Consider the following 23,367-nt stretch of genomic DNA (forward strand, 5'->3'; position numbering starts at 1 on the left):
GGGAGAGAGTATTGCCCCCTGAGGGACACCACACACCCGAGACTGGCATGTGGACAACCTCTCCCCCAGCGCCACCCTCTGTCCCCAACCATGGAGAAAAGAGACAAGCCGCCACAAGGCCGTCCCTTGAATCTCCACGTTGGCGAGGCGGTGGGCCAACAACTCATGGTCGACCGTGTCAAACGCCGCTGAAAGGTCTAACAAAATCAGCAGCGCCGACCCGCCATGATCCAGGTGCCTATGGAGGTCATCCATGAGGGCAACCAACACTGTCTCTGTCCCATGGCCCGGACGGAAACCGGACTGGTATGAGTCCGGGACAGAGGTCTCTTCCAGGAAGACTTGCAGGATATCAGTGCTGGGAGGCAACATCAGGGGAAACCGTTGGCCTCCCTGGTGTTTGTTGGCTGTCCAGAGTGGTTGGTTGAATGCAGTGTAAAATTGTACTAGATGGGCTACTTGCCTGATCCAGCTGGATTCTTCTTATGTTCTTATAACATAAATATTATTATTGTCCACATTAATTACTAATATAGTCTTCCAGCTTGTATTGCAGTTATTTTGTCTGTATTACTTAAGCTTCTTCCAACAAAACTAGCTGTAATTTTGTTTGTTAGAAAGAGTTTTGTGCCTGAAATGTAAGTTTTTGGATCTTATATATCCTTTCAGTGGGCTGTCCAGTCTATGTAAAATGTTTAATCCCTGATTCTATATAGACCTGATAATTAACTTGTTTGGCAGGTTTGATTTCTAGGTAACAAAGCAACACATGTTAGCATTTTGCAGCTCTTTATTAACAAAGAACAGCCTGTTCAATGTATGGCTAGAACAATTACATACTGCACTGGAATAGTTTTAAAACTCTCCTTTTGGATTTGTTTAGCTCGTCAGCTGACTGTCCAAATGATGCAGAATCCACAGATTCTTGCAGCTCTTCAGGAAAGACTTGATGGTCTGGTTGGAACACCTACGGGATATATAGAAAGGTAAAGTGTTGATGCATCTTTAGTTGTATTGTGGCCTTTCTGCTGTCCTTCCCTCTTGTTATATATAATGAGGGTTCTTGCCACCTTTAGGATAAAAATACATTGAAACATGAGATGGCAAAGTAAATCAAGAAAAAAGCAGTTGGCTTCTGAGAATTAATAGTGACTGATGTCAGAAAACAAAGGTATTTATAGGGTAATCCCAGGAACACTTTCCCTAGTAGTAAGCTATACTGAATAGACCTGAGCCCACCTTAGGGTTATTCTGTTACTGGGGAAAAATAGACAATAACATCACAAGGAGATTACTTGGTAGTAGGTTTTTAGTTTCATGCTTGAAGCATGTAATATAACCCAGTACTTGTTTCCTTCTTGGTCTGAACTTCACAATACATACCTGGTATCCCTTTTGCTTTGCTTGCCCCTCTCTTATACCTGTTGATTTTTTTTTTTACAGGCAATGGCACTCTCATGAAACAAGGCCTTTCATAATAAAATGCATGAAAGAACATTTGTATCAAGAAAATAAGCTTAACATGGGAATCATTAGGAAAAAACGAATTGGCATATTTCAGGAAAGAAGTGCACATCCTATGTAGTATATTGCTGCATCCTATGCCGGTATAGCCATGCTCTGTAAAAGTCTCATTTACTGCCTTTATTAGTATAGAGCCATGATTTTAGTCCCTTGTGACAGTACAAGTTGTGGATCCTGAGCTGTAGCTTCATAGAGCGAGTGTAGTGGTATCAGCTAGAGTGATGGACTAGGATGTGGGCACCCCAGGCTCAATTCCCTCCTCTACCACGGAAGCTCACCGAGTGACCTTGGGTGTGTCATACACTCTCAGCCCAACCTATCTCACAGGGTTTGTGTGAGGAAAAAGTGGAGTAGAGGAGAATGATGTAAGCCACTTTGGGTCCCCATTGAGGGGGAAAGGCAAGGTATAAAGAGAGTAAAATAAAATAAAAAGTAAGATATATCCTCACTGCTATGCTGGCAGCTCTCCTCTGTCACTAACATGGCTTGAGGAGTTTATGAAGACGCTTCTACAATACTAGCCTCAAATGAAAACAAGGCATTTGCTGTAATAAGGCATTTGCCATATACATGATTACTCCAGTGTAAGCCCATTGATTTCAGTGGGCTTAGACTGGAGTAGCTTTGCATGATTAGAAAAGGGGTTCTTTAGCTTGACAGTGCTAAGATTCGCCATCTCCTGATCCATAGGTTTGGCCTGATAGGTGCTAGCTGGACTGTGTTGTTTCCAGCTGGCAAATAGGATACGAGTTTTTGGCTATTCTGTCCTTCAGGGAAATAATAGAAGAGAAAATAGGTTCATATTTAATACATATATTTCAAACCACTGCCTCAGTCTTTGGGAAAAGAGCTGTGCTTTTTTGTTTTTTTAAAAAAGCAAAAATAACCTACATCCCCATGAACTGCTGAAAGTCTTGTGCCCTGGAATCTCATCAACTTGAGGCATACCACATAACATGTAACTGCAAAGTAATGATGTCCTGCTGAGTTTATTTTTTCGGAAATAGATTTATGAGATGGTGACGGGGGGAGTGGGGTTGTGTGCTTGTGTGACTCTTTTCCTATCCAGCGTTTTGTTCTAAATAGTCCCTTAGCTGCTTCCCCTCGTGAAGTTCCAGATATGTACCTTCCGTGAATGGAACTCCATGGTGTTAGGATCCAGGAGGATGAAGTCTGCCTTGTACTCTGCCCCTGTGGCCCTAGCTGAGCCTCTAGGCCAGCAAAAGGACTCAGATGCTGAGAACGAAAGGATTGACTGCATCTTATTCCTCTTCTCTTCCCAGGCCTCTCTTTTGCAGACTGGAGAGAACCTAGAGCCTCCTCTCTGGCCTGCTATTTGAAACCGCCCCCCCCTCCCCATATAAGCCATGCTTAATCAAATGCAAGCCCAACAGTCTGTCTTGCCCTCCTGCACCTGTCTTTTGCTGATGGGCCTGGCCTGGCCACAGCTTCTGACAACAGCCCCTTAAAGGGGCTACTTGATGAAGTGCAGTGCCAGCACTTCACCTAGTCAGTTAGCGGCAGCTTATGAGGACTTTGGTGGCTGTTGGGGCAGTTAGTATACTAAAGATTGCAGCCGGTGGCATGTTCACCAGTTGCAACCAGGGTGAGTCTGGGGGTGGCACTGGGACCAGGAGTAGGTCTGGTCTTGGACATACGGCATAGAAAAGTGGTTAAGCACTCCAGATCACGTTCTTGCTTAAAAGAAAAATCAGCCTTCAGAAGCTGCTTTTCTGTACAAAACATACATACTTGTGTGTAATCTATAGCTTGCCCCGTCCCTCTGATTACTGGCCATAGTTGACCTCTGATCTACTGTGAACTTGCTTTTTCTTCTCTCACAGCATATTTAAGTAACCCCTGCTAATCAGCAGTATCCTTGATCCAAGATCAGTAAGTTCTTACAGAGTTTCATGATGCTACTTCCACTGAAATACTATACTTTTAAAGAAAATTGTCAGAAAGCTTGTCATTGCTTCAAATGCACTTACCCTGCTGCTTGTGTAGCATGTAAACTGGCATTGCTATGTGTATAATTTTTTTAACTTAGTTTTAATACTTGCATGCTTGCTTGATTTAAAGACATCTTTTAGGCTTCCTTTTCTTCTCTGAACTGATACCATCTGTAATGATTTCAAGAAATGGGTGCATGTGTCTTTAAATGTTTGGTGAGATAGGTGAAGAGTGGGGGGTGAAAGAGAGAGATGAGTGAGTGATACGATTGGTTGATGACAGAGTGGGCGGAGTGAAGGCAGTTTTCAGTTATTGAGGGAGGGAAAAAGATTCAGTTAGGGCAAGAGAGGTGAGCTGTGTGCAGTCTGAGTGTGTTCATGTATTTGTGAGGGAAAGGCAACCTGAGTGGAAGCCTGAACTGAGTGTGTCTGGGAGACTACATATTCATTCTATTTGAAGCAGGCAAACTGTGGGTGCGCCTGAGAGAGAAAGGATTGAGAGTGAAAAGAAAACAGGCTAGCTGTGTGCTGTCTGAGGAGTTCTCTGTGAGAGCAATATAGAGCCTAGAGAAAGAGGCTAACTGTGTGTGAAGCCTTACAAGAGATCTGTGTGAATGAGTTTGGATGAAGCAACTAGAAGAACTAAGAACTACTTTTATGTAACCAATACGCTTCTTAAAAAATAAACTTTTATTTTGTTTTGTTATATCCCAGAGTTATCTCCCATTCCTATCCTCAGGGCCACATAGAACCACGAAGGAGCCTGACGCATAAACACGTTACCAAAGGGAAAACTTAAATAAAATATATTGGAATTTAATATTCCTGGTGGCAGCTAACTACCCAGAGGGTGTGAAGGGAAAGATTAAAGCAAAATCCACCCTAAAGAAAGTGAAGATCATAACACCATCTAAGGATCTTTTTTCTAATAAACAATAAGGTGGAGTTGATACAGAACTACTCATGCATGGAATATGCAGGTACTCCTCAGGAAAGACACCTCCCCCCCCCTTTAAATGCTACCTTACTCCTATAAGCTAGACATACCCACTTCTTATGCTGCTTCCTAGAGTTTAACAAAATCTCATCTGAGAGTTCTCTTAGATGTCATTATTTTTGTCAGTCTTCCTCTTAATCTTTGTTCATTTACTTTAATTTAAACAACTTAGGTGCTGACACACTGATAACTGTTTGGTCATGGAACCTTTTATAAGAGAGCCCTGTGTTTATCAAATTAAAATACTCTTGCTTAGGTATAAAACTTCCTGTTTACCAGTGGTCTGTAATTATCTCTGGGCAAACAGGTGGGCTAGCCAGCTGCCATTTACTGCTTGCTGTACCATGACCTAATCACGCACTTGCCACAGCAGAAATACTGCACCATCGTTGGATGCTTTCTCAATCTTCTTGCTGTAGGTGTTAAGAGGCCCTTCAGTTATCCCAAGATTCTAAGATAGCTTGATGTAAGGGGAAGCAAAGAAGTGCATAGGGAATTAGGTAAGAAGTATCTGAAATATTTCAAGGCTGATTGAAATACTGGAAGTTTCTTGTGACGTGTTTGTGTGTGAACTCATTTCTTTGCATTAACTGTTAAATGCATAATTCCTTAATTTTGAGGGAGGCCTATATTTTTCACTAACTGGCATGGACTGGACTGAAGTTATGAATACTTTGAGAATGTGGAGGTTTTGTTGATTGTACATCATTGTATTAGTATTCAATCAGCATTGAGTGATACTAAACATTTTGAGTAGTTGCCTAGTTTACCTGTACTTTTGATAGCTAATTCTTGTGCTAAATTTAATGCTACTATGCTAGTTCTTCTTGAAATGCTGTGCTCATGAATGAATAGTATGCAGTTTCTCATTGTTGTCAAGCAGTTTCTCAGTCTTTTTGGATTGGCGGCATCCTCTGGGTTTGTTCTAAAAAAAAAGTTTGAAACTCTCCTCCCACACCAAACTGGAGAGCCAGTTTTGTGTAGTGGTTAAGAGTGCATGACTCTAATCTGGAGAGCCGGGTTTGATTCCCCACTCCTCTACTTGAAGCCAGCTGGGTGACCTTGGGCTAGTCACAATTCTCTGGAGCTCTCAACCCCACCCACCTCACAGGGTGTTTTGTTGCGGGGATAATAACATACTTTGTAAACCACTCTGAGTGGGCATTAAGTTGTCCTGACGAGTGGTATATAAATTGGTGGTGGTGGTTGTTAAGACTGAAAATGCAACAGGTCCTCCAACATAAAACGAGTTTCTGAATAATACTGTCATATTTAATATACTAACATTTTAGCTTATTGCACTACTGAACCACAGTTCCATAATGGGTCAAACAGCACAAGTTTCTCTTAAAGGTCTGTGTAAATAGTAGATTTCCTCTTTATCTTAGGAGTAATATAGGTACACAGTTTGGTGCTTTGTTTTAATTGTTCAGGTCTTTCTTTGGTCCTTGTGACCTGTATGCCCATCCCAAGCATTCTTTCCCTCCCTGCTCCCCTCCTGACAGTGAGTCAGATTGAGTATTGCTGTTGTAAAGATGCTGTTCATTAGATTATTCCATATTGCTTTGAGACCAAAAAGTGAGAGAATACTGAAGTTTGGAGAATGAATGTATATGTGGTATACTGAAAATGGATGTTCTTCCTCTAGTTTTTTTGGGTGTGTACTAGTTGGTAAGTTGTTATTGGATGTTAGTTCCTTTCTGCATTCGTGTGGACTTGGTTGGCCAAATCCTTAGTCAGCTGCAGCCCAGTTATAAGATGTTTAATTTGGTGTCCTATTGATTTCAATGAGTTAATTTCCCGTTTCAGTGGATTTGATTGCCAGTTGGTATATTAATGATTGTTGGCTTAATGACTTTTAGTTTGTTCAGTAGTACTGCCGTGCGTAAGAAGCATTTTTAAAATCCTGGTTTGTAGAGAAATACTCTTTATGACCTGTTTTTCAGCTAGATTGGTTCTCAAATATTGCTCATCCCAGTTCTAAGTAGTCTTCATAACAAAAAAAATATTCTCACTTTATAACAATTTCAGGCTCATAGTGTTTTACCATACTTCAGTACTGTAGTTTGGATTTCTTTTTCTGTGGTTAATAAATATAAAATGAAACCAAGCTTAAGTTTTACTGATAATAAGTTACAAGACTTAAGTTTTGGAATAGAGGTGGAACATTTTAAAAATCCCTTCCATCTTTCTGACATGTAAGTTAGCACAGCAGCACTATTACAGATTTTGTCACTTACTAGCTTGCTTTCCAAAGCACTTCTATGCCGGTATGTCAGTTTTTAAGTAACTGTGATTTTAAAAAAAATTATACTTGTGCAAACCAAAAAAAGAAAAAGAAACAAAATTCTGGTAAACAAAAAAAAAAGTGTAACTGCAGTGATCTTGGGGAGGGTGGATATTCCTTGGTTTCTGTACTGTTAAAAGTACATGAGAGCTGCAGAATGATCACTTCCTTTTTCAGTTCAGGCTGTTTCACAGTTGTGCATATAAATACATACCAGATTAAGTTGTCCTTAGGCTCATCCTAGGTAGAGATCAAAATAAAAAGTAGCAAGAAAATCAAGCTGTAGGAGAATAAAGAGGATTAAATGTATAGTTTCAGTACTTCAAGTAAAATGTTGGTGTGAGAACTTTGGTCTACCAGTACAAATGCAGTTTACGCATATACATGTTTGGGGTTTGTGTTTTTTTTTTTTTTTTGGTGGTATGCTGTGTGTGTTTCTGTCAGGTAATTGTATCCCTTGGAAAAATGGAAAATCTTGTCCTAAACAGGAGTTGTGAAGTAGTTATAGGAATTTGGCTCCAGTATGCTGCTGTTTATAGTGTAGCAGTGTTGTAATAGCTAAGGAGGTGATCACAGGAATCCCCCCTCCCCCGTGCACACACACCTTTGTCTGGTGTGGTACCAGTAGCAACTACAGCCCCAACTAATTTTGACGTTGTGTGTGTGTAAAGAGCAGATCTGCAGTTGTTTAATGGCTGTCTGTAAGTAAGTTCTAGATTAAATCAAGGCTGAATTCTCCCTAGAAGCTAACAGGCTATCATACTTTGGTCACATTATAAGACAAGACTCACTGGAAAAAACAATACTAGGAAACATGGAAGGCAGGAAAAAAACAGAAAGACCCAAAAGGAGATGACGGAACTCAATAAAGGAAGCCACGTCCTCCAGTTTGCATGATCTGAGCACGTCTGTTAACAATAGGATGTTTTGGAGTTCATTCACAGGGTTGCCATAGGTCAGAGGTAATTTGATGGCACATAACACACACACAATGCTAGATAGCATAGTAAAAAGGGATAAGGAGGACAAAACTGGATTCCATCCACAATGCCCCAACATATTTGTTTGCTATATTTTTAATGGTTATTCTTGTGCCACTAATTAAAATATAATCAAAGAACTATAATTGATACATTTCCAAACATCAATTTCACCAGAGTGCACTCTCGCTTTGGAATGTATTGCATTACTACAGAGGTTACAGAGGTTTTAGATGTGGAAGAACACTTAAACTCCCAAAAGTTTAGTGCTTGGTTTGCTCACGGACTTTTGGGGAAAGAATTTTGAATAATGTCTTCTAAAGTGTCGTCTTCCATTTAAATTGAATGAAAGGGCAGCAGCTGTTAACTGTTAATCTGTGTGGTGTGCACTTAGGATGTTACTTGTGTGAAGACCATAAACCATTATTTCTTGCTTTTTAATAATAAGAAAGCTCAGGCTTAGAGCTAAAATTTCATTTAAAAGTACATTGAAATAATACTTTTGTCTTGACAGGTCATTGTGTCAGTCTAGGCTGTGCTATTTATTTAGGGATTAAAAAGTAATAATAAACAGTTCAACTCAATTTATTTGAAGTAAGCTTCCCATTTTGAACAGGACATGACATATCACTGCTGGTGTAACAGTGCAGTATAACTTCTCCCCCCAGCTTGCCGAAAGTAGTAAAGAGACGTGTGAATGCACTCAAAAATCTTCAAGTGAAATGTGCACAGATAGAAGCAAAATTCTATGAAGAAGTTCATGAATTGGAAAGAAAATATGCTGCTCTTTATCAGCCTTTGTTTGACAAGGTATGTGCTTAAACGGCTTATGTTTGTAAACTTAATTTTAAATGCTAGATACATGCATGCAAGTGGCAGATGAGACAGATTTTTTATTGGATCAGTACTTCTGCAACTTGTATTTGTAAAAATGTAATTTGGTAGTCTTGTCCTGTGATGGGTTTTGCATGTTTCAAGTAAAACTTAAAATCATGTTGACCTGAAAGACTAAACTATTAATCTTCCAGAGGAGTGAAATCATCAATGCTGTTTATGAACCTACTGAAGAAGAATGTGAATGGAAAACAGATGTTGAAGAAGAGATTTCAGTGAGTACCTGAACATGATTTTCAAAACTCTTGCAAAAGTTATGCCTTAATATTCAGAAGCAGGAAGTAGTTAGAAGGCACATAATGCAGACTCTGCCTAAGTCAAGACTCGGTCTGGTCTGTGCCAGGGTGGGTGACTTAATGGGAATATATGTACACTGCTGTGGGTTCCATGTTAGTGATTTGCCTGTTTTGAAGGCAAAAAATGCGTTTTAGTAAGAAAATCCTAGGTGTTAAAATACTTTAATCTCCCTTTGGGCCTTTAAATGGATTCTTAATAGTTGTCAATATTAAGATGCCTGTCTTAAAACTCATATTGTTGAGCAGTTGACCTAGTAGGACACAGCTAAAGGTTTTCTTTTCCATGATGGGTGCTGGAAAGAAACTGTATCTTGATTAGCCTATGCACTCAAGTTTTAGAAAGAGTAACTTCTTAATTTTAACAAGGAGGAAATGAAAGAGAAGGCCAAGCTTGAAGAAGAGAAAAAAGATGAAGAAAAGGATGATCCTAAAGGAATTCCTGAATTTTGGCTGACTGTATTCAAGAACGTTGATTTGCTCAGTGATATGGTTCAGGTGAGAAGAAAAAAGTAATAACACTTTGAAATAGATCTGGTTATCTGAATTTCAACTTTCTAGAATGTTTGGCTATTGGTCATTACTACAAGTTTGGTTTTTTGCTGGAATTCAGCTTTAATTTCTAGAATTCTCTAGCAGTACTGACTCTAGAATGTATCCGGAAATAACGGATTACTTGTTTTCCTTCTAGGTGTGAACAGGGTATTGTGCACCATTTTCTTAAGAAAAAAAAAATCAAAATTCTATGTCAGAAGAATATAATAACTCTGCTCATTTGGAAATGGCCTGCTTATAGTGGCCATCCTGATATCTCTTGGAAGTCAGCTTAGAAAGAGGGCATGAATACAGCATTGTGTTTTCACCATCTAATAGAGGTAGAGATGGGCACGAACCCCCCCCCAAAAGAACCACGTGATTCGTGGTTCGTAGCATTCCACAGAACATCAAACCACGAACTTCAGACCTTTTCTCAGTTCGTGGTTCGTTGTTCCGTGGCATTTCAACCGCCCTGTACCAGCTGCTGAAGCCAGTGCAAGGCGTTTGAAATAGACAGCCCCTTTCTTCCGCTGCCTGGGCTGTCTGTAAAACTGACAGCCCGGCAGCAGGAGAAACGAGCTGTCAGTTTCACAGACCCCGCACTGGAACCAGCGCAGGGTCTGTGAAATGACAGCTTCTTTCTCCTGCTGTTCTGGCAGCAGAAAAAGAGGCTGGCATTTCACAGACCCTGCGTTGGAACCGGCGTGAGGGCTGTGGAATGACAGCTTCTTTCTCCTGCTGCCAGAGCAGCTGGAAAAGGGGCTGTCATTTCACAGACCCCGCGTTGGAACCGGTGCGGGGGCTGTGGAATGACAGCTTCTTTCTCCTGCTTCCCGGGCTGTCAGTTTTACAGACCCCACACTGTTCCAACGTGGGGTCTGTGAAACTGATAAACTGACAGCTGGGGCAGCAGGAGAAAGAGGCTGTCAGTTTCACAGACCCTGCGCTGGGTTCAGCTGATGAGCTGAAACTGGCATGGGGTCTGTGAAACAATGAACCTGGCCATTGAACGGCTGGAAAAATTTGTTTGTTCCGTAAACACGCGTTCCCTCATCCCCAAAACTAATGGCTGTCGTCATGTTCTGTAAGGGAAATTGCATTGTTTCTAAAAAGTACTTCCTTTGGATTGTTGTAAATCTGTTGTCTTAACAACTTCATCAGTTCACTGGGAGAGAATTGTAAGCAAAGCTACGTTCTTCTAAATGCATTAATTTCAACAGCCTTAAAAGAATATAATGCTCCTTAGGATTACACTGTGGATATTGTAGTAGTAGATATCTGTAAGAAAAAAACCCTGAGTCCATTCTACTGTTATTTGAGTTCCTTCTTTCAACACCTCTACCACTGAATTTTGTCTAGTTGCACCTGGACTTCTGAGATTCCACTAAACATTCACACATTTTCAGTGTATGTTGCAGGTACAAGAAACACAATGCAAAATGAGAATTGACCTTTTCAGGAAACAGTATACACCCCCAGTACCACATTCTATATTTGCATAGAATATTGAAATGCACACTTCCCTTAATATGTAGCATACAATTAGATATCAGCTACTTTTCTTTCTACGCAGTTATGTTCATGATTTATTATGAGAACTATTACCCAATAAATGTGACTGTTGCTACCATTCGGTGGACTAGCTATAGGAATATATGAATTTTAATTTCAAACATTGTTGCAAAGTATTTGTTTTCTTATCTTGCATTGTATTTCTGATCTTGTTCGTTTTTAAATAAACTCTAGAAAATATTAACTGCAATTTTATTTTAAAGGAACATGATGAACCTATTCTGAAACACTTGAAAGATATTAAAGTGAAGTTTTCAGAGGCTGGGCAGCCAATGGTAAGCTCTTTTGGTGAAAATGTATTTTTAGGTATTGGCGTAACACAGTGTTCTTTGTGTATCATTTACTTGCACTAATCACGTGTGACTGATTTAAATTATATAGTCTGTTCTGTACTTGCAGTATTCTTAAACTTTATATTGTGGTCCATTTCCACTTGAAAACTCAACATGTGAACTGTCTCAATTGAAAAGCATTATTTGAGGTGTTATTTAAAAGATCTGCATAGTGACTGTCTAGTAGGATCATCAGTTGGCTCCAGCATTAACCTTGTGAAGGCTAACTAGTTTTCTTGTTTAAAAAAGGTTCTTCCTGCTTCAAACCATGCAATCCTTGTTTGTTGGCCCACCAGGGCTCCTGGTTGGCTACTATGTAAAATAGCATGCTGGACTACATGGACCTCTGGTCTGATCCAGCAGGGCTGCTCTTATGTAATCCTACTACCCTTTCCCGAACCGCAGTATATAACCTGGTCTAGTGCTACAGGTTATCATGTAGGTGTGGGCCTATTCTAAAAACTGATGATAGAGGAATGCAAATTCTTTAAGAAGGAATGGTAGTAGGGAGTCTGATACTTGATGTAATGTAGAAAGTGATTGCTATATTTTGGGGTTTTGAGATGTATTGTGGGTTGGATCCTACTGGTACACGCAGGAGAGAAGAGTCAGTTTTTACTCCCAAAAGGCAATGCTGGGAATCATGAAGCTACCTTGAGAAGAGAAATTTAGTAAGATCTCCCCTCCTTCCTCTTATGCTAGCAGACAAGCTGGTAGGATCTCTTCACGGTTTTAGCGAGATAAACCAATCCATTGTATTCAGATGGAACTTTCTTCAAAAGTGCGAACATCATTGTTACACACTAGTTTGGTGTAGTGGTTAAGAGCAGCAGGATGTCATGTTACACACCAGTTTGAGGTAGTGATTAAGAGCAGAAGGACTCTAATCTGGAGAGCTGGGTTTGATTCTCCACTCCTCTGCTTGAAGCCAGCTGGGTGACCTTGTGTTAGTCACAGCTCTTCTCTCAGCCCCACCCATATTACAGGGTGATTGTTGTGAAGATAATAACAACACACTTTGTAAACTGCTCTGAGTGGGCATTAAGTTGTCCTGAAGGGCATTGAATAAATCGAGTGTAATTTGAATGTTGTTATTGGCAAAACAATGTATTTTCTTTATCAAGTAAATTGGCTTCTGGCCGCTGTTGAGACTAACTGTGCATCATTTCTAACGCTGCCATTCTATTTTTTTTTAAGACGTTCACATTAGAATTTCACTTTGAACCTAATGAATATTTCACAAATGAAGTGCTGACAAAAACATATAAAATGAGATCAGAACCTGATGATTCCGATCCTTTCTCCTTCGATGGACCTGAAATTATGGGCTGTACAGGGTAAGTATACCCAGTTTATAAGTATAAAATTGATAGTCTAATGTGATGATGTCAGATTGGAAGGATTGTTAGTTGGGTCACCTAGAAACCTTGTTGATTGTACCTAGGTTGGGAATTTTAGGTAGAGAGAAACTGCTCAAGCAGTATTTTTAAAAAATTGTATTGATTTCATTTGATGCTTTTCATTCATATGCTACTTTCTACTTTGTATTAGACAACTCTTGTTAAGAGAGTGTAATGTAAAAACCGGCTTAAGACGGTCTTGTTATTGAAATGATTGAATTATTACTGTTTTGTACTTCAAACTGTACAGTGATACACAAGTTAAATCTACTAATGTAGTAAATTAGGTAAAATGAGCATATATGCAGTTTGCTAATAAAATTTTCCCTTAGGTGCCAAATAGACTGGAAAAAGGGGAAGAATGTTACTTTGAAAACCATCAAAAAGAAACAGAAGCACAAGGGGCGTGGAACAGTTAGAACAGTGACAAAAACAGTTTCCAATGACTCTTTCTTCAACTTTTTCAGTCCTCCTGAAGGTAAATAGTGCCTTGTTTTTTAATTGTAGCATAACATCAATTTTTTCAAAAAAGAAACTAATCTCACTATTTATTTTTATTCTTTCAGTTCCAGAAAGTGGAGACTTGGTAAGTTCTTTTTGGTTTATTTTCCTCTTGAAAAATTGGAAAAAACATTAATAAACATGGGCTTACTTTGAGATGCAGTTAAATTCAGTGGTAGAATGAGGAACATTAAATATTATGCACTTCAGATCACAGATTGTATCTTGCCAATACGAATCTAAGGATCCATCAAGATGGTTCATGTGAGTTGCTGTAGCTGCCTTTATATGGGCTTTCATGGAAACATGCCTCCCATCAGAAACTGCTTCTGAGCAAAAATGTGATCACATTCGCCCTTTATGTGAGCATACTTGGGCAGCTGAAGCCACTTGTGTGAATAAAAATTAATGAATCCTTCCGTCACCATATACATGTTCAAATAACACAACTATAACTCAATGTTAGTAAGTTGGTCAAATTTAGAGTACCATCAGCCTGTACAGCAGGAATAAAAAACTGGAAAGCGGTATATCCTTTAATTGTTTAAGTCTTAATGAAATATAGAATGATATGGTGACTAAAGAAATGCTTGCTAGAAGGCTACAAAGGATGGTTGGTGGGCAAAGCTACAGCATAAGAAATATTCCTGAACAAGACCCGTTGAATGGGGTGGAGAATTACATTGAATCACCTGGGAACTGAAGCCTCCTATTTTCAGTTTTCATCTGTGGGTTTGTTTTAAATGTATTTAGTTCACCTTGCAAATCTTCGAACTAAAATCGAGCTTTTAAATGAGTGCTGAAGGCTTCAGACAAGAATTTGTGCAATCAACTGTACAGACTAATTGGGAAAGTTGGGTTCTAAACTGGAATGTATGTAAAACATGTAACTTTGCTAGAGACAGATTTATGGAACTAGACATTCATATACTCATGCAGGATGATGATGCCGAAGCAATTCTTGCAGCTGATTTTGAAATTGGTCATTTTCTACGGGAGCGCATAGTCCCACGATCAGTATTGTATTTCACAGGAGAAGCCATTGAAGATGATGATGATGATGTAAGTTACACTTTTTGAAAATTATCTTGACTGGTAGTGTCAGCCCTAAACTGAGCCACAGTTCAGCATATAGTTAACTTGCATTTATGTTCCATTATAATTAATGAGACAAGAGAATGTGGTAGCATTGGGTTCTGGATCTTATATCTGGTGCTGAATCAGAGCCTGAGCTGAGCTTCAGCATGTTTTCACTGTTATGGCAAAGAACAAAGGGTTCTTTTCCTTCTAGTGACTAGTAGACAAAATGATTAGGCTTAAAAAATATTCAGGATTAGAGTTCATAATCTTGGGGCAGATTTTGGACCCTGCCACCTCCCGCCCAGCACAATCATGTATAACGTTTTTGTCCAGTGCTCAGTTTAGAAATTCCAGGGCTCTTCAGAAGCACACGTCTACTCCGATTCTGCAGGCCAGTTTAGCCATTTCAATTTAAAGCATTTTAAATGGGAAAAGACAGAATCAAGCTGTTAAAGTCGTTTTCTAGCATTCTGTGTTCAGTCTCTTGAATTTGGGCTTCCAGTTTCTTCAGGAGGGGGGAGGCTAATTTTGGACAGATAATTTGTAGCTAGCTACCAGTTTCTCCAGTTATTGACATGATTTATTAGGGTTATGGGAACAACAAAATAAGCTTACTAGAGTGATTGCCTTTACAATAGCAACTTGAAGTTAAAAAGAGCATAATTTGAGCCAATGAGATACTGTTGGTACCTCAAACTAAAAATTAACTTCTGAATCTTCTTTTAGCCGTGCAAATTAACTATGCAAATAAAGAGATTTCCCAGATTCATTAATAAAATTTTAGAACTTGTTTTCAATTAAAACATTATTATATTCCTATGTTCTTTCTCTTAGTATAGGTGATTGTAATGTAACTTGGGTAGCTGAACTTTAATGAATACAGTTCAACTGAATGTTATTTTCACCTTGAACAAAAAGGGGAACATTGCTCCTCCTTGGTCATAGGTATTTGGAGAGTTCAGAGATAGACTGTATATGTGAAAGACTTTGTATTTGCTGCCGAAGCTGGAGTACACGAAAGGATCATGTGTGTGTAAACAAGAAGATGACAACCTTGTTATTGCATTCATCCTTCAGATGTTCTCTATTGTGTGTGTGCATTGTGCTCTGGTGCAAGCACTTAAGAAGCAACTTTTAAATGTAGACATGATGGGGAAAAAATTGGAAGTTAGATAAGATGAGTAACATTCTTTTAAAAGACAATGAGAGACCAGAACCATTGGACTGACCTGGAAATAACTGAATATGATACCACACCTTGTTGGCAAGTAGCAGTTTGAAATCTCTTAGGTTGTATAAGACTCGGTCCTTAATATTTTAACATTTTTAGACTAAAATAACTTACTATGTCTACTGGTGTTGTATTTTGCATGAAACAATATTGATCATCATTTCACCTAGTGATATGTCTACATAATCCTAAAGACTTTAATCTTTGAATTGGTTTCTTACTACATACTCAAATTGTGATTGCAGAAAACTGAATTAAGTGCATTATGGCATCTGTTTATGTAACAGTTCTAAATCAGATTTAATTCTTAAATTGACAGACTACTCTTTCTCTGAGTGATGAAACCTGCCCCTGATAAATACGGTGCCAAGTTGTTTTGAGTTGGCAAGATGACACAAGAGCTGGCTTCGGCCCAGAATACTGCCATTTTCACAGAACAGCTTAAGTATGTTGTAACAGCTGTTCAACTCTTCAGTTCTTCCTACTGCTCCTGTAATCTTCTGTCTGATACAGAATTTTTTTTAGTGTCCAAACTTGAACTAGGTTTTGTAGATCTGATGCAGAAGAGAAATTACAACTCTGAAGTAGTCAAGGATATGCTTCAAACATGTAGAAGCTCCCAGTATTCTTGCCAAGTATTAACTGTATGAAGATTAGCATTAAGCATACATAAGAAACAGCTGTAGCCCTGAGAGAGGTATGTGTAGTGGCTTCCTGTATGCTGTTGTACTACTGACTCCTTCCCTATTTTCCCCTTTCCCAGTATGATGAAGAGGGTGAGGAGGCTGATGATGAGGTGAGTCGTAAACTTTTCAGATTTAAACATTAGCAGTGAACAAACTCTTCTCTCCCCTGTCCCTAGTCTTTAATGTCAATCAACTTTCCAGTTATAACGCCATTGTAAAACATTTCTTTAAAAGCTCTTTATAGTAATAATTTTGAAAGCAAATGTAAAATAGTATTTTGTAGAAATCCAAAATGTGCTGTTGGCTTCAGTCTGTTCTTTGATTGAATTCCAGACACAGTTCATACAGATACCCTGGAGGCTGATTTTTAAGGTTCCACAAATGGCCAGGTTCAGAGAAGCTTTGGGCGGGCGGAAGAAATGTGGTGTTTGAGGATTACCCTAGTCCCTGAAAAACTTCTTGACCTAATAGCCAGTAACTTACACAGAGGTTTTCAGACATCTCTCCCCCCACCCCCAATTATTTTCTTTACCCTTGCAGCTAAAAAATAAAATGTTGCTCCCAGAAGGTGGCATGGAATGTATTTGCACATAGGCTTTCAGGAACTACCTTTTTAAACTCACCATAAGCTAAAAAGCTCAAGGTAATAAATGCAATGAGCATAGTAATAAAAATAATTTAGAATAAACCATTGACTATTGATCAGACAAACTCAAGAATTGCATTACTTTCTACTTTAAGACTGCCTTGAAAAAACCTTTTTTTTTTTGAGGTGGTGTTGGTATTTAGTACTCTAAGAGCTGCAACTAAGATAAAAATAAGCTTTACCTAACTCTGTGTTAGATAATGCTACATTGTGAGCCAGTTTAGAGATTTTAAAAGGATTGGGGGTGCTTGGTGCATATGCAAGCATTATGAGCAAGACAAATCTTTCATGCTGTGACTACATACATTTCAATTTGCTTGTTAGTTGGTTTAAGTCTAGCATTTATACACTTCATGGCAAAATAAGATGCAAATATACTCATGAATGATGGACTATCCTCTAAAGTTCCTTCACATAGTACAGAAGCTCAAATAAAAGTATAGTTGCTTCATATATCTTGTATATTTCAGGAGGGGGAAGAAGAAGCGGATGAAGAAAATGATCCGGATTATGACCCTAAAGTAAGTGGTCACTTTGTATATGCCTTGACAGTAGCATTCAGAAACTTTGACATATACAGGCTCCTGTTAGCACACTTGCTGTGCTCACACTTACATGTCCTTTTTCTTCCAACAGAAGGATCAAAACCCAGCAGAATGCAAGCAGCAGTGAAACAGTGTGTATGTGGCCTTGAGGATTATCTGCACTGTAATAGCCTAAACACAACTATTAGTTACTTACAGCCTTATGTTTTGTATCTTGGTAGAATTAAGTGAACATTTTGTTAAAACAAACTGACAGAACCAGTTCAAAATGTAGGTTCCTTGTACCTAGCATTTTAATAGTACTTTTCTGCCAATATGTAGAATGCAGTAAATCCCTAAAGCATGAATAGTTAATTCATTGCTATATATAGTTTGGTTCTTGTGAAGTATGTTGTCATGTAGCTATTAGACTGCAGCTGTGAAGATTATCAGAACTGTTGACGGAGACCAATATTTGTTTAGAGAAGATCCTTTCCTGAAGAACCAACCAAAGTATTTTTCAGCCCAGTAGTTTAAATGGGTGTAAGTCTGCTTGCACTAGCTGTGCCTTCATTACTTTGTTATAGAAATGGCAGTGACTCGTACTAATTAGGAGATGGATGAATTTTTTGAATTTGATTACATCCATATAATCTGTTAATTTCCATCAAGACCACACTGAACATTCATAACTGTCTGCTTGTTTATGCTCTAGGTTTTTGTATTTTGTGACAGTGATCTACAAAAAAAAAACTAGAGACATCATAATAAGGTTGTTTATCACTGGGGTGTGAATAAACCTAGTATTTTCAGAAATTAGTTGTGTCCCTGGGTGAATATATTTTTCTTGTTACAACAACAACAGTAACAAAAACTTGTTAAAGGCTTAAGAGCTATAGGAAGCATTTGCTAAACAGTCGTCCAGTCCATCAGGAATACCTAGCCAAGCCATGGACATGCCTGAAGTGGTGTTGTCCTTGCACAATTCATGTTGATGATGATAAACTCTACATAAATGATTTCAGGGGGCTTTCCACAAGATTTCTACTGTCTCTGCCTCCTCTTCTTCTTCTCTGCTTCTGGTTTTTAAGTTAATTATCAACCTCTTACAGCTTGATTAAAACGATGTTTGACATTTATATAACCTTAGAGGAACACAGCTGCATGCTGCTTAAGCATCGAACAGTTTTTCTTTGAAGATCTTTACTTGTCTTTTTCTACTAGAATGAGGATTCTGCTTCTGTGCATATTGAGCAGGCAGTAAGAGTTTAGCGTAACTCCTTATAACGAGTTCCTGGTAGTCTTTACATTATATTTACACAGCAGTGTGTGTATAAAGTTTAAGGGTCATTTCAGCCAAATCCCCAAAAGTGCCTCAGCCAGCAATAAAGTGACCAACACAGGCAAGAGCAGAACTTATTTTTACATTCCAATTTTGGCATGGCCAATTTTGAACTTTTTAAGAACTGTTGAACTACAGATGATGGATCAAGGGAAAATGTAGTTGATGTGCTTGCCCAGCCTTTATTAGAACATCTTTGCTGTTGACAAGCTCAGATATGTCCCAGTAAGCTCCAAGGTATCTTAAAAATCCAGCCAGAGAGGAAGAGGGGCATTTACATTTTCAAAATTGGACATTCTGAAAAAAAAAAAAGATCTGGCCAAAGTTTCAAAATGAATCTAACCTGTAACAACTAGAGATGTGTTGTGGAAAGTGACTTTGAACCCTCAGGGGATTTTGAAGCCCTACTTTTACAGCAACTCTAGTGCCATCTGAAAAAGTGGTTCTGAAAGTTAGGGTACTGTATAGAGTGGCATGTGATGCACAGTGAAGAGCTGCCATCTGAAGAGAAAATCACAGAAGTCCTGGGGTTTGTACACAACTGTTTGGGTACATGCAATGGTGTATTTAGGCCCTGGCTGTTTTTACACAGCCTCTAAAATTGTCACGCATACTTGACCATTGAGACAGATATTTTAATAGAGAAAGCAGTGAAGCAGCAGCAAACATAATTTTAGCTATCTGGTAGCAATCGTCTTGTTTCTCTCAGTAGTTATGGTTTCATATGTGTCCTTAAATGTAGTCCTTGTAAGCATTCAGGAATATTTCAGATTTTTGGATGTTGCTGTGACCAACAGTTCTTTCCTTCCGGAATTCTCCCTGCTTGTGGAGGAGCTACTCAGGGTTACTATCTGAACTTTGTCCAGCAAGAGCAAAGTTTCCAGGATGAGTGAAATACAACAGCAAAAGTAGGTGCACAAACTGCTTCAGTTGAACCAGACAAACTAGTTGAAAAGGCCTTAATGAGAGAAGAGGTGAGGGTGAGTTCATGAAATAAAGGCAATATTCTAGGTACTAGCTCATTCTAGTTCACCAATAATTTCTCCCTAAGTTCATTGTGCAAAATGTCCTGCATGCAGGAACGCATTCCTTCAGATTTTGCCTGAGGTCAGTCAATACTGTATTCCAACCAATGTGAACAATTTGCACAGTCCTTACAATGTTCTTTTGCAGAAAGAGCCTGGGCAAGATGCAGATAAAGGTGAACAAAGCAGGAAGTCAAACCATTAAAAATTGAAGTTCAGTTCAGGTTCATCAGCATTTCTTGATTACTAGTTTGGCAATGTTATTTGAACTCTCTTTGAATCAGGCCAGTTCCAATGCATTTCATATGCTAGGTTCATATGAATTACTAAGCTTTGAAATGTGATTATTATACAATAAATACCATGATAAATATTTATCTTGTGGAGTTTTTAAAATATTTTCATTTTAACCGCTAAGGGCGAGAGGTGGGGGTGAAGGAGATTCCTGACAAGTAGAGGAAGCAGGAAGAGCAAAAGAGATCATCTGTTGTGTGAATGCACTCTCTGGTTCATTACTACAAATGCATGAAAACAGATGTCCTAAAGGTTCCCTGAATGTTTCTTACACTATGATCTAGCATAGATTAGTTTTATTTATTGATATTATCATGGTAACAAATTTCCATGAATCTTTCATTGTGAATCCCAAGCATAACTTCCCATCTGTGTGGTTTTAGACACAGGATTTCCTTTTCAGGATAAATGTAGAAATGGGCATTTCTAATTTTCCATACTCTTCTTTCCTAGAGAAATAAGTTGTCTTCGTATGCTTTTAAATTGAGGATTCTTTGATCTTGTATTACCGCAAACAAAAATAAGTTTTTGTGGGCGACATCTCACTTTATCAGATATATGAAATATTATTCTAATATATACTAAAAATAGATGAGGTGTTAGGGGAAGTGTTTACAGTGTTTTTACACAGTGAAGCGAACAGGCCAAGCAGTGAAGCGAACAGGCCAAGCAGCGTGAGAGACAGCAGTGTGTCACATTACTATGCAAAGCACAAAGGGAGCCAGCACTTAGGCTTGACGCTAGAGGGCATCTGTGTGCCACAGTTCCCAGCACAAATTAACTGCATGGTGTGTGCACAGGTGAGTGTAAAGGTTCAGCCAGGATTACTTAAAACTAGTCCTCTGTACTACTCAAATGTTGCAAAAGAACACTTAATAGAGTTGAAAGGAACTATAAATGTGGTTCCCCTGCTTGGTAGTAGATCTTTACATAGAAGTTTGAAAAGGCATCTAAGTACCTTTCAAGTCTTTCACATATTAAAAGATCATAAAGAGCTGACTTGAAGGTATGTAGCTGAGGTGTAGCAAACGACTAAGACTTCTCAATGAAACACTGCTCTCTACCAGTCATTGCAATGAAGTTCCATACAGCTGCATAGTAAGACTTGTTCCGGTTTTGGACACCTCTTAAGAAGCTCAAAAGTCAGCTGGTCTGTTTATTTTGTACAAGAGCAGCTAATTCACCTACACCTACAGGAAGGAAACATCAGTCTTGTACAGCATGAAGCAGGTAGATCGACAGAAGCCCTGGACAAATTTCAAAGAGTCTTCCCCACCCTTCCCCCTATCTCCTTGAGCATCCAAGGCTTTCCCAAATCCATCAGGAGTAGGGATGACAGTGCTGATATCATTCCTCTTTGTTTGAATCCACAGGTACACCATGGAGTTACCAGTTCTTTAGACTCAGCCAGCCAGCCATGCGGTGTGGCCCAGCCCCTTTACACCTCAGCTATCCCAGAATGCTTCCATGGTCTGTTTTCAGACTCTTAAAAAAACCAAAAAAACTTTTTTTGGTAAAAGCTTTGGCTTAATCTCTTAAAACTGTTGTCCTTTACTGCTGCTAAGGGAGAAGCTGTCTGTAAGGGGGATTAATAATCTGCCTCCAACTTGTTTTACTGAGGGGAGAGGGTGAGCGCACACACATTAGATTGCACCAGTACCACTTTGGGAGGAGATCTAAGTTCTTTGCTTTCCACAAAGTGGGGAAGTGGTTGATGAAAAAATCCGTTAAATCAGCCGTGCTACAATTGAACTTCTTGTGACTCCCCCTCCCTTTAGTAAAATGTGGGAGATAAGTACTTGTTTTCTTATCCTTTAACTTAAGTGTAATGTAACCAAACCAAATGCCCTTTCCTTTCAGTTCTCTTCCTTTCTCTCCTCCTGTGTTGAACTTTAGCCTGTAAACTTCTAAGGTGTGGACATATCTTTGTTTCTAACTCTAAAAGGGGTTATATATGTATTGATGTATTAAATAATAGATATGGTAATGTGAAAAACTCTGCAAAGTGTCAGAAGAAAAGGGCTGACTGCTGAGGCAGAGGGAGAGAATAGAGTTGCCAGTTCTCGGTTTTAAATTTTCCCAGTAATGGGGATTCCTTATTGTTCATTACATGTACATCTCTCTTCCAAAGAATTGTGGCTAAACTCCACAATTCGCTTTTCCCCCTTGCCTTCTAATCAGCCTTTGCTTAGAAAGCAGTTCTGACTCATCTCAGCTGGAACTGGTTCCTTGCAACACAGCCAGTCTCACATGAGGATTCCTGTTATATCTCTGCATAACTTGCTGCTCTTTGGTGACTCATACAGAGATGAAAGGAGCAGCGCTCATTGGAGGGCAGGCAAACCTTGCTCTTGCAAATGAACAGTAAACCTTTGGGGTTGTGTTAAATGTGTCCTTCAATTTTAATGAAAAAAATCAGGTGCCCCAGTGATAGCCAGCATAATGCAGGGGTTAACAAGTTGGATTAGAAGTAGGGTTGCAAATCCCCATTTAGCCATGAAGTTTGCTGGGGTAACTGAGGGATAGTCAGCAGTTTCAGACTGACCTACCTAGCAGGGCTGTTGTGGTAATATGGGAGCAGAGTCACGTATGCCACCTTGATCTTGGAGCAAGGGGAGGATTAAAATGGTTAGCTAGGTACACTTCTACACCCCCACCTACTCATGTGAGGTAGTGTAGGATAAATAATCTGGTTGGCTTCTGACAATCTTTATATTTTTAAATAACCTAATACTTCACTAGAACTGTTTTTTCCTGATACTACAAAAAGTCCTAATTACTGATCCTGTTTCCTGAATCATTTCAGAAACTGGTGGTATGTGGTAATAAGGGTGTATCCTCTATACCGTTCTCTGTAGTGACTGGTTTTCTCATGTTTCTATTAATACAGTTTTATGTTCTTTGAGTAATAGAAGGAAGCCTTATAGAAGAGCTCCTATGAACTCTTTGACAGGTTTGTTTAAAGTTAAATTGTAATCATTTATAATAAGCTTGCTAATTGAAATGGTCTAAATAGGAGTGATGAAACAAGAGTAAGGTCAGTTTAGTGCTCTAAAATCCAAACCAGCTGTTGGTGGATGGGAAGCAGAAGCAATTTCTTGCCAACTCTTAGCATTCCAGGCAAAGGTAGGTGAACATATTTCAGATCCTTTGAACAATGACCTTTGTAGCTGATCTTCCTGGCCTGGTTAGCACATGTGACAATGAAGTGTCAGAACAGACACTACCATTTCATATTGCAGAGAGGGGATCACAGTTGTGGAACAGCAG

General features: G+C 39.1%; 1 protein-coding gene across 2 annotated transcripts in view; it reads left to right on the plus strand.

The window, feature by feature from the left end:
* NAP1L1 (nucleosome assembly protein 1 like 1) overlaps nt 1-20,178 on the plus strand; it is a 43,416-nt gene extending 23,238 nt beyond the window's left edge. The window contains exons 4-15 of one of the 2 annotated variants that reach the window (XM_054988036.1): nt 884-986; nt 8,409-8,550; nt 8,769-8,849; nt 9,297-9,425; nt 11,240-11,311; nt 12,566-12,705; nt 13,101-13,246; nt 13,335-13,354; nt 14,209-14,331; nt 16,344-16,376; nt 17,383-17,433; nt 17,549-20,178. In XM_054988036.1, the coding sequence (XP_054844011.1) occupies nt 884-986; nt 8,409-8,550; nt 8,769-8,849; nt 9,297-9,425; nt 11,240-11,311; nt 12,566-12,705; nt 13,101-13,246; nt 13,335-13,354; nt 14,209-14,331; nt 16,344-16,376; nt 17,383-17,433; nt 17,549-17,584 (1,076 nt within the window). In that variant the 3' untranslated portion in view covers nt 17,585-20,178. The remainder of the gene's footprint in view (nt 1-883; nt 987-8,408; nt 8,551-8,768; nt 8,850-9,296; nt 9,426-11,239; nt 11,312-12,565; nt 12,706-13,100; nt 13,247-13,334; nt 13,355-14,208; nt 14,332-16,343; nt 16,377-17,382; nt 17,434-17,548) is intronic. The other variant, XM_054988037.1, reaches the window with a different exon arrangement.
* The last annotated feature ends 3,189 nt before the right edge of the window (nt 20,179-23,367 follow it).

Source organism: Eublepharis macularius, chromosome 9, assembly GCF_028583425.1.
Source record: "Eublepharis macularius isolate TG4126 chromosome 9, MPM_Emac_v1.0, whole genome shotgun sequence".
Classification (NCBI taxonomy): Eukaryota; Metazoa; Chordata; class Lepidosauria; order Squamata; family Eublepharidae; genus Eublepharis; species Eublepharis macularius.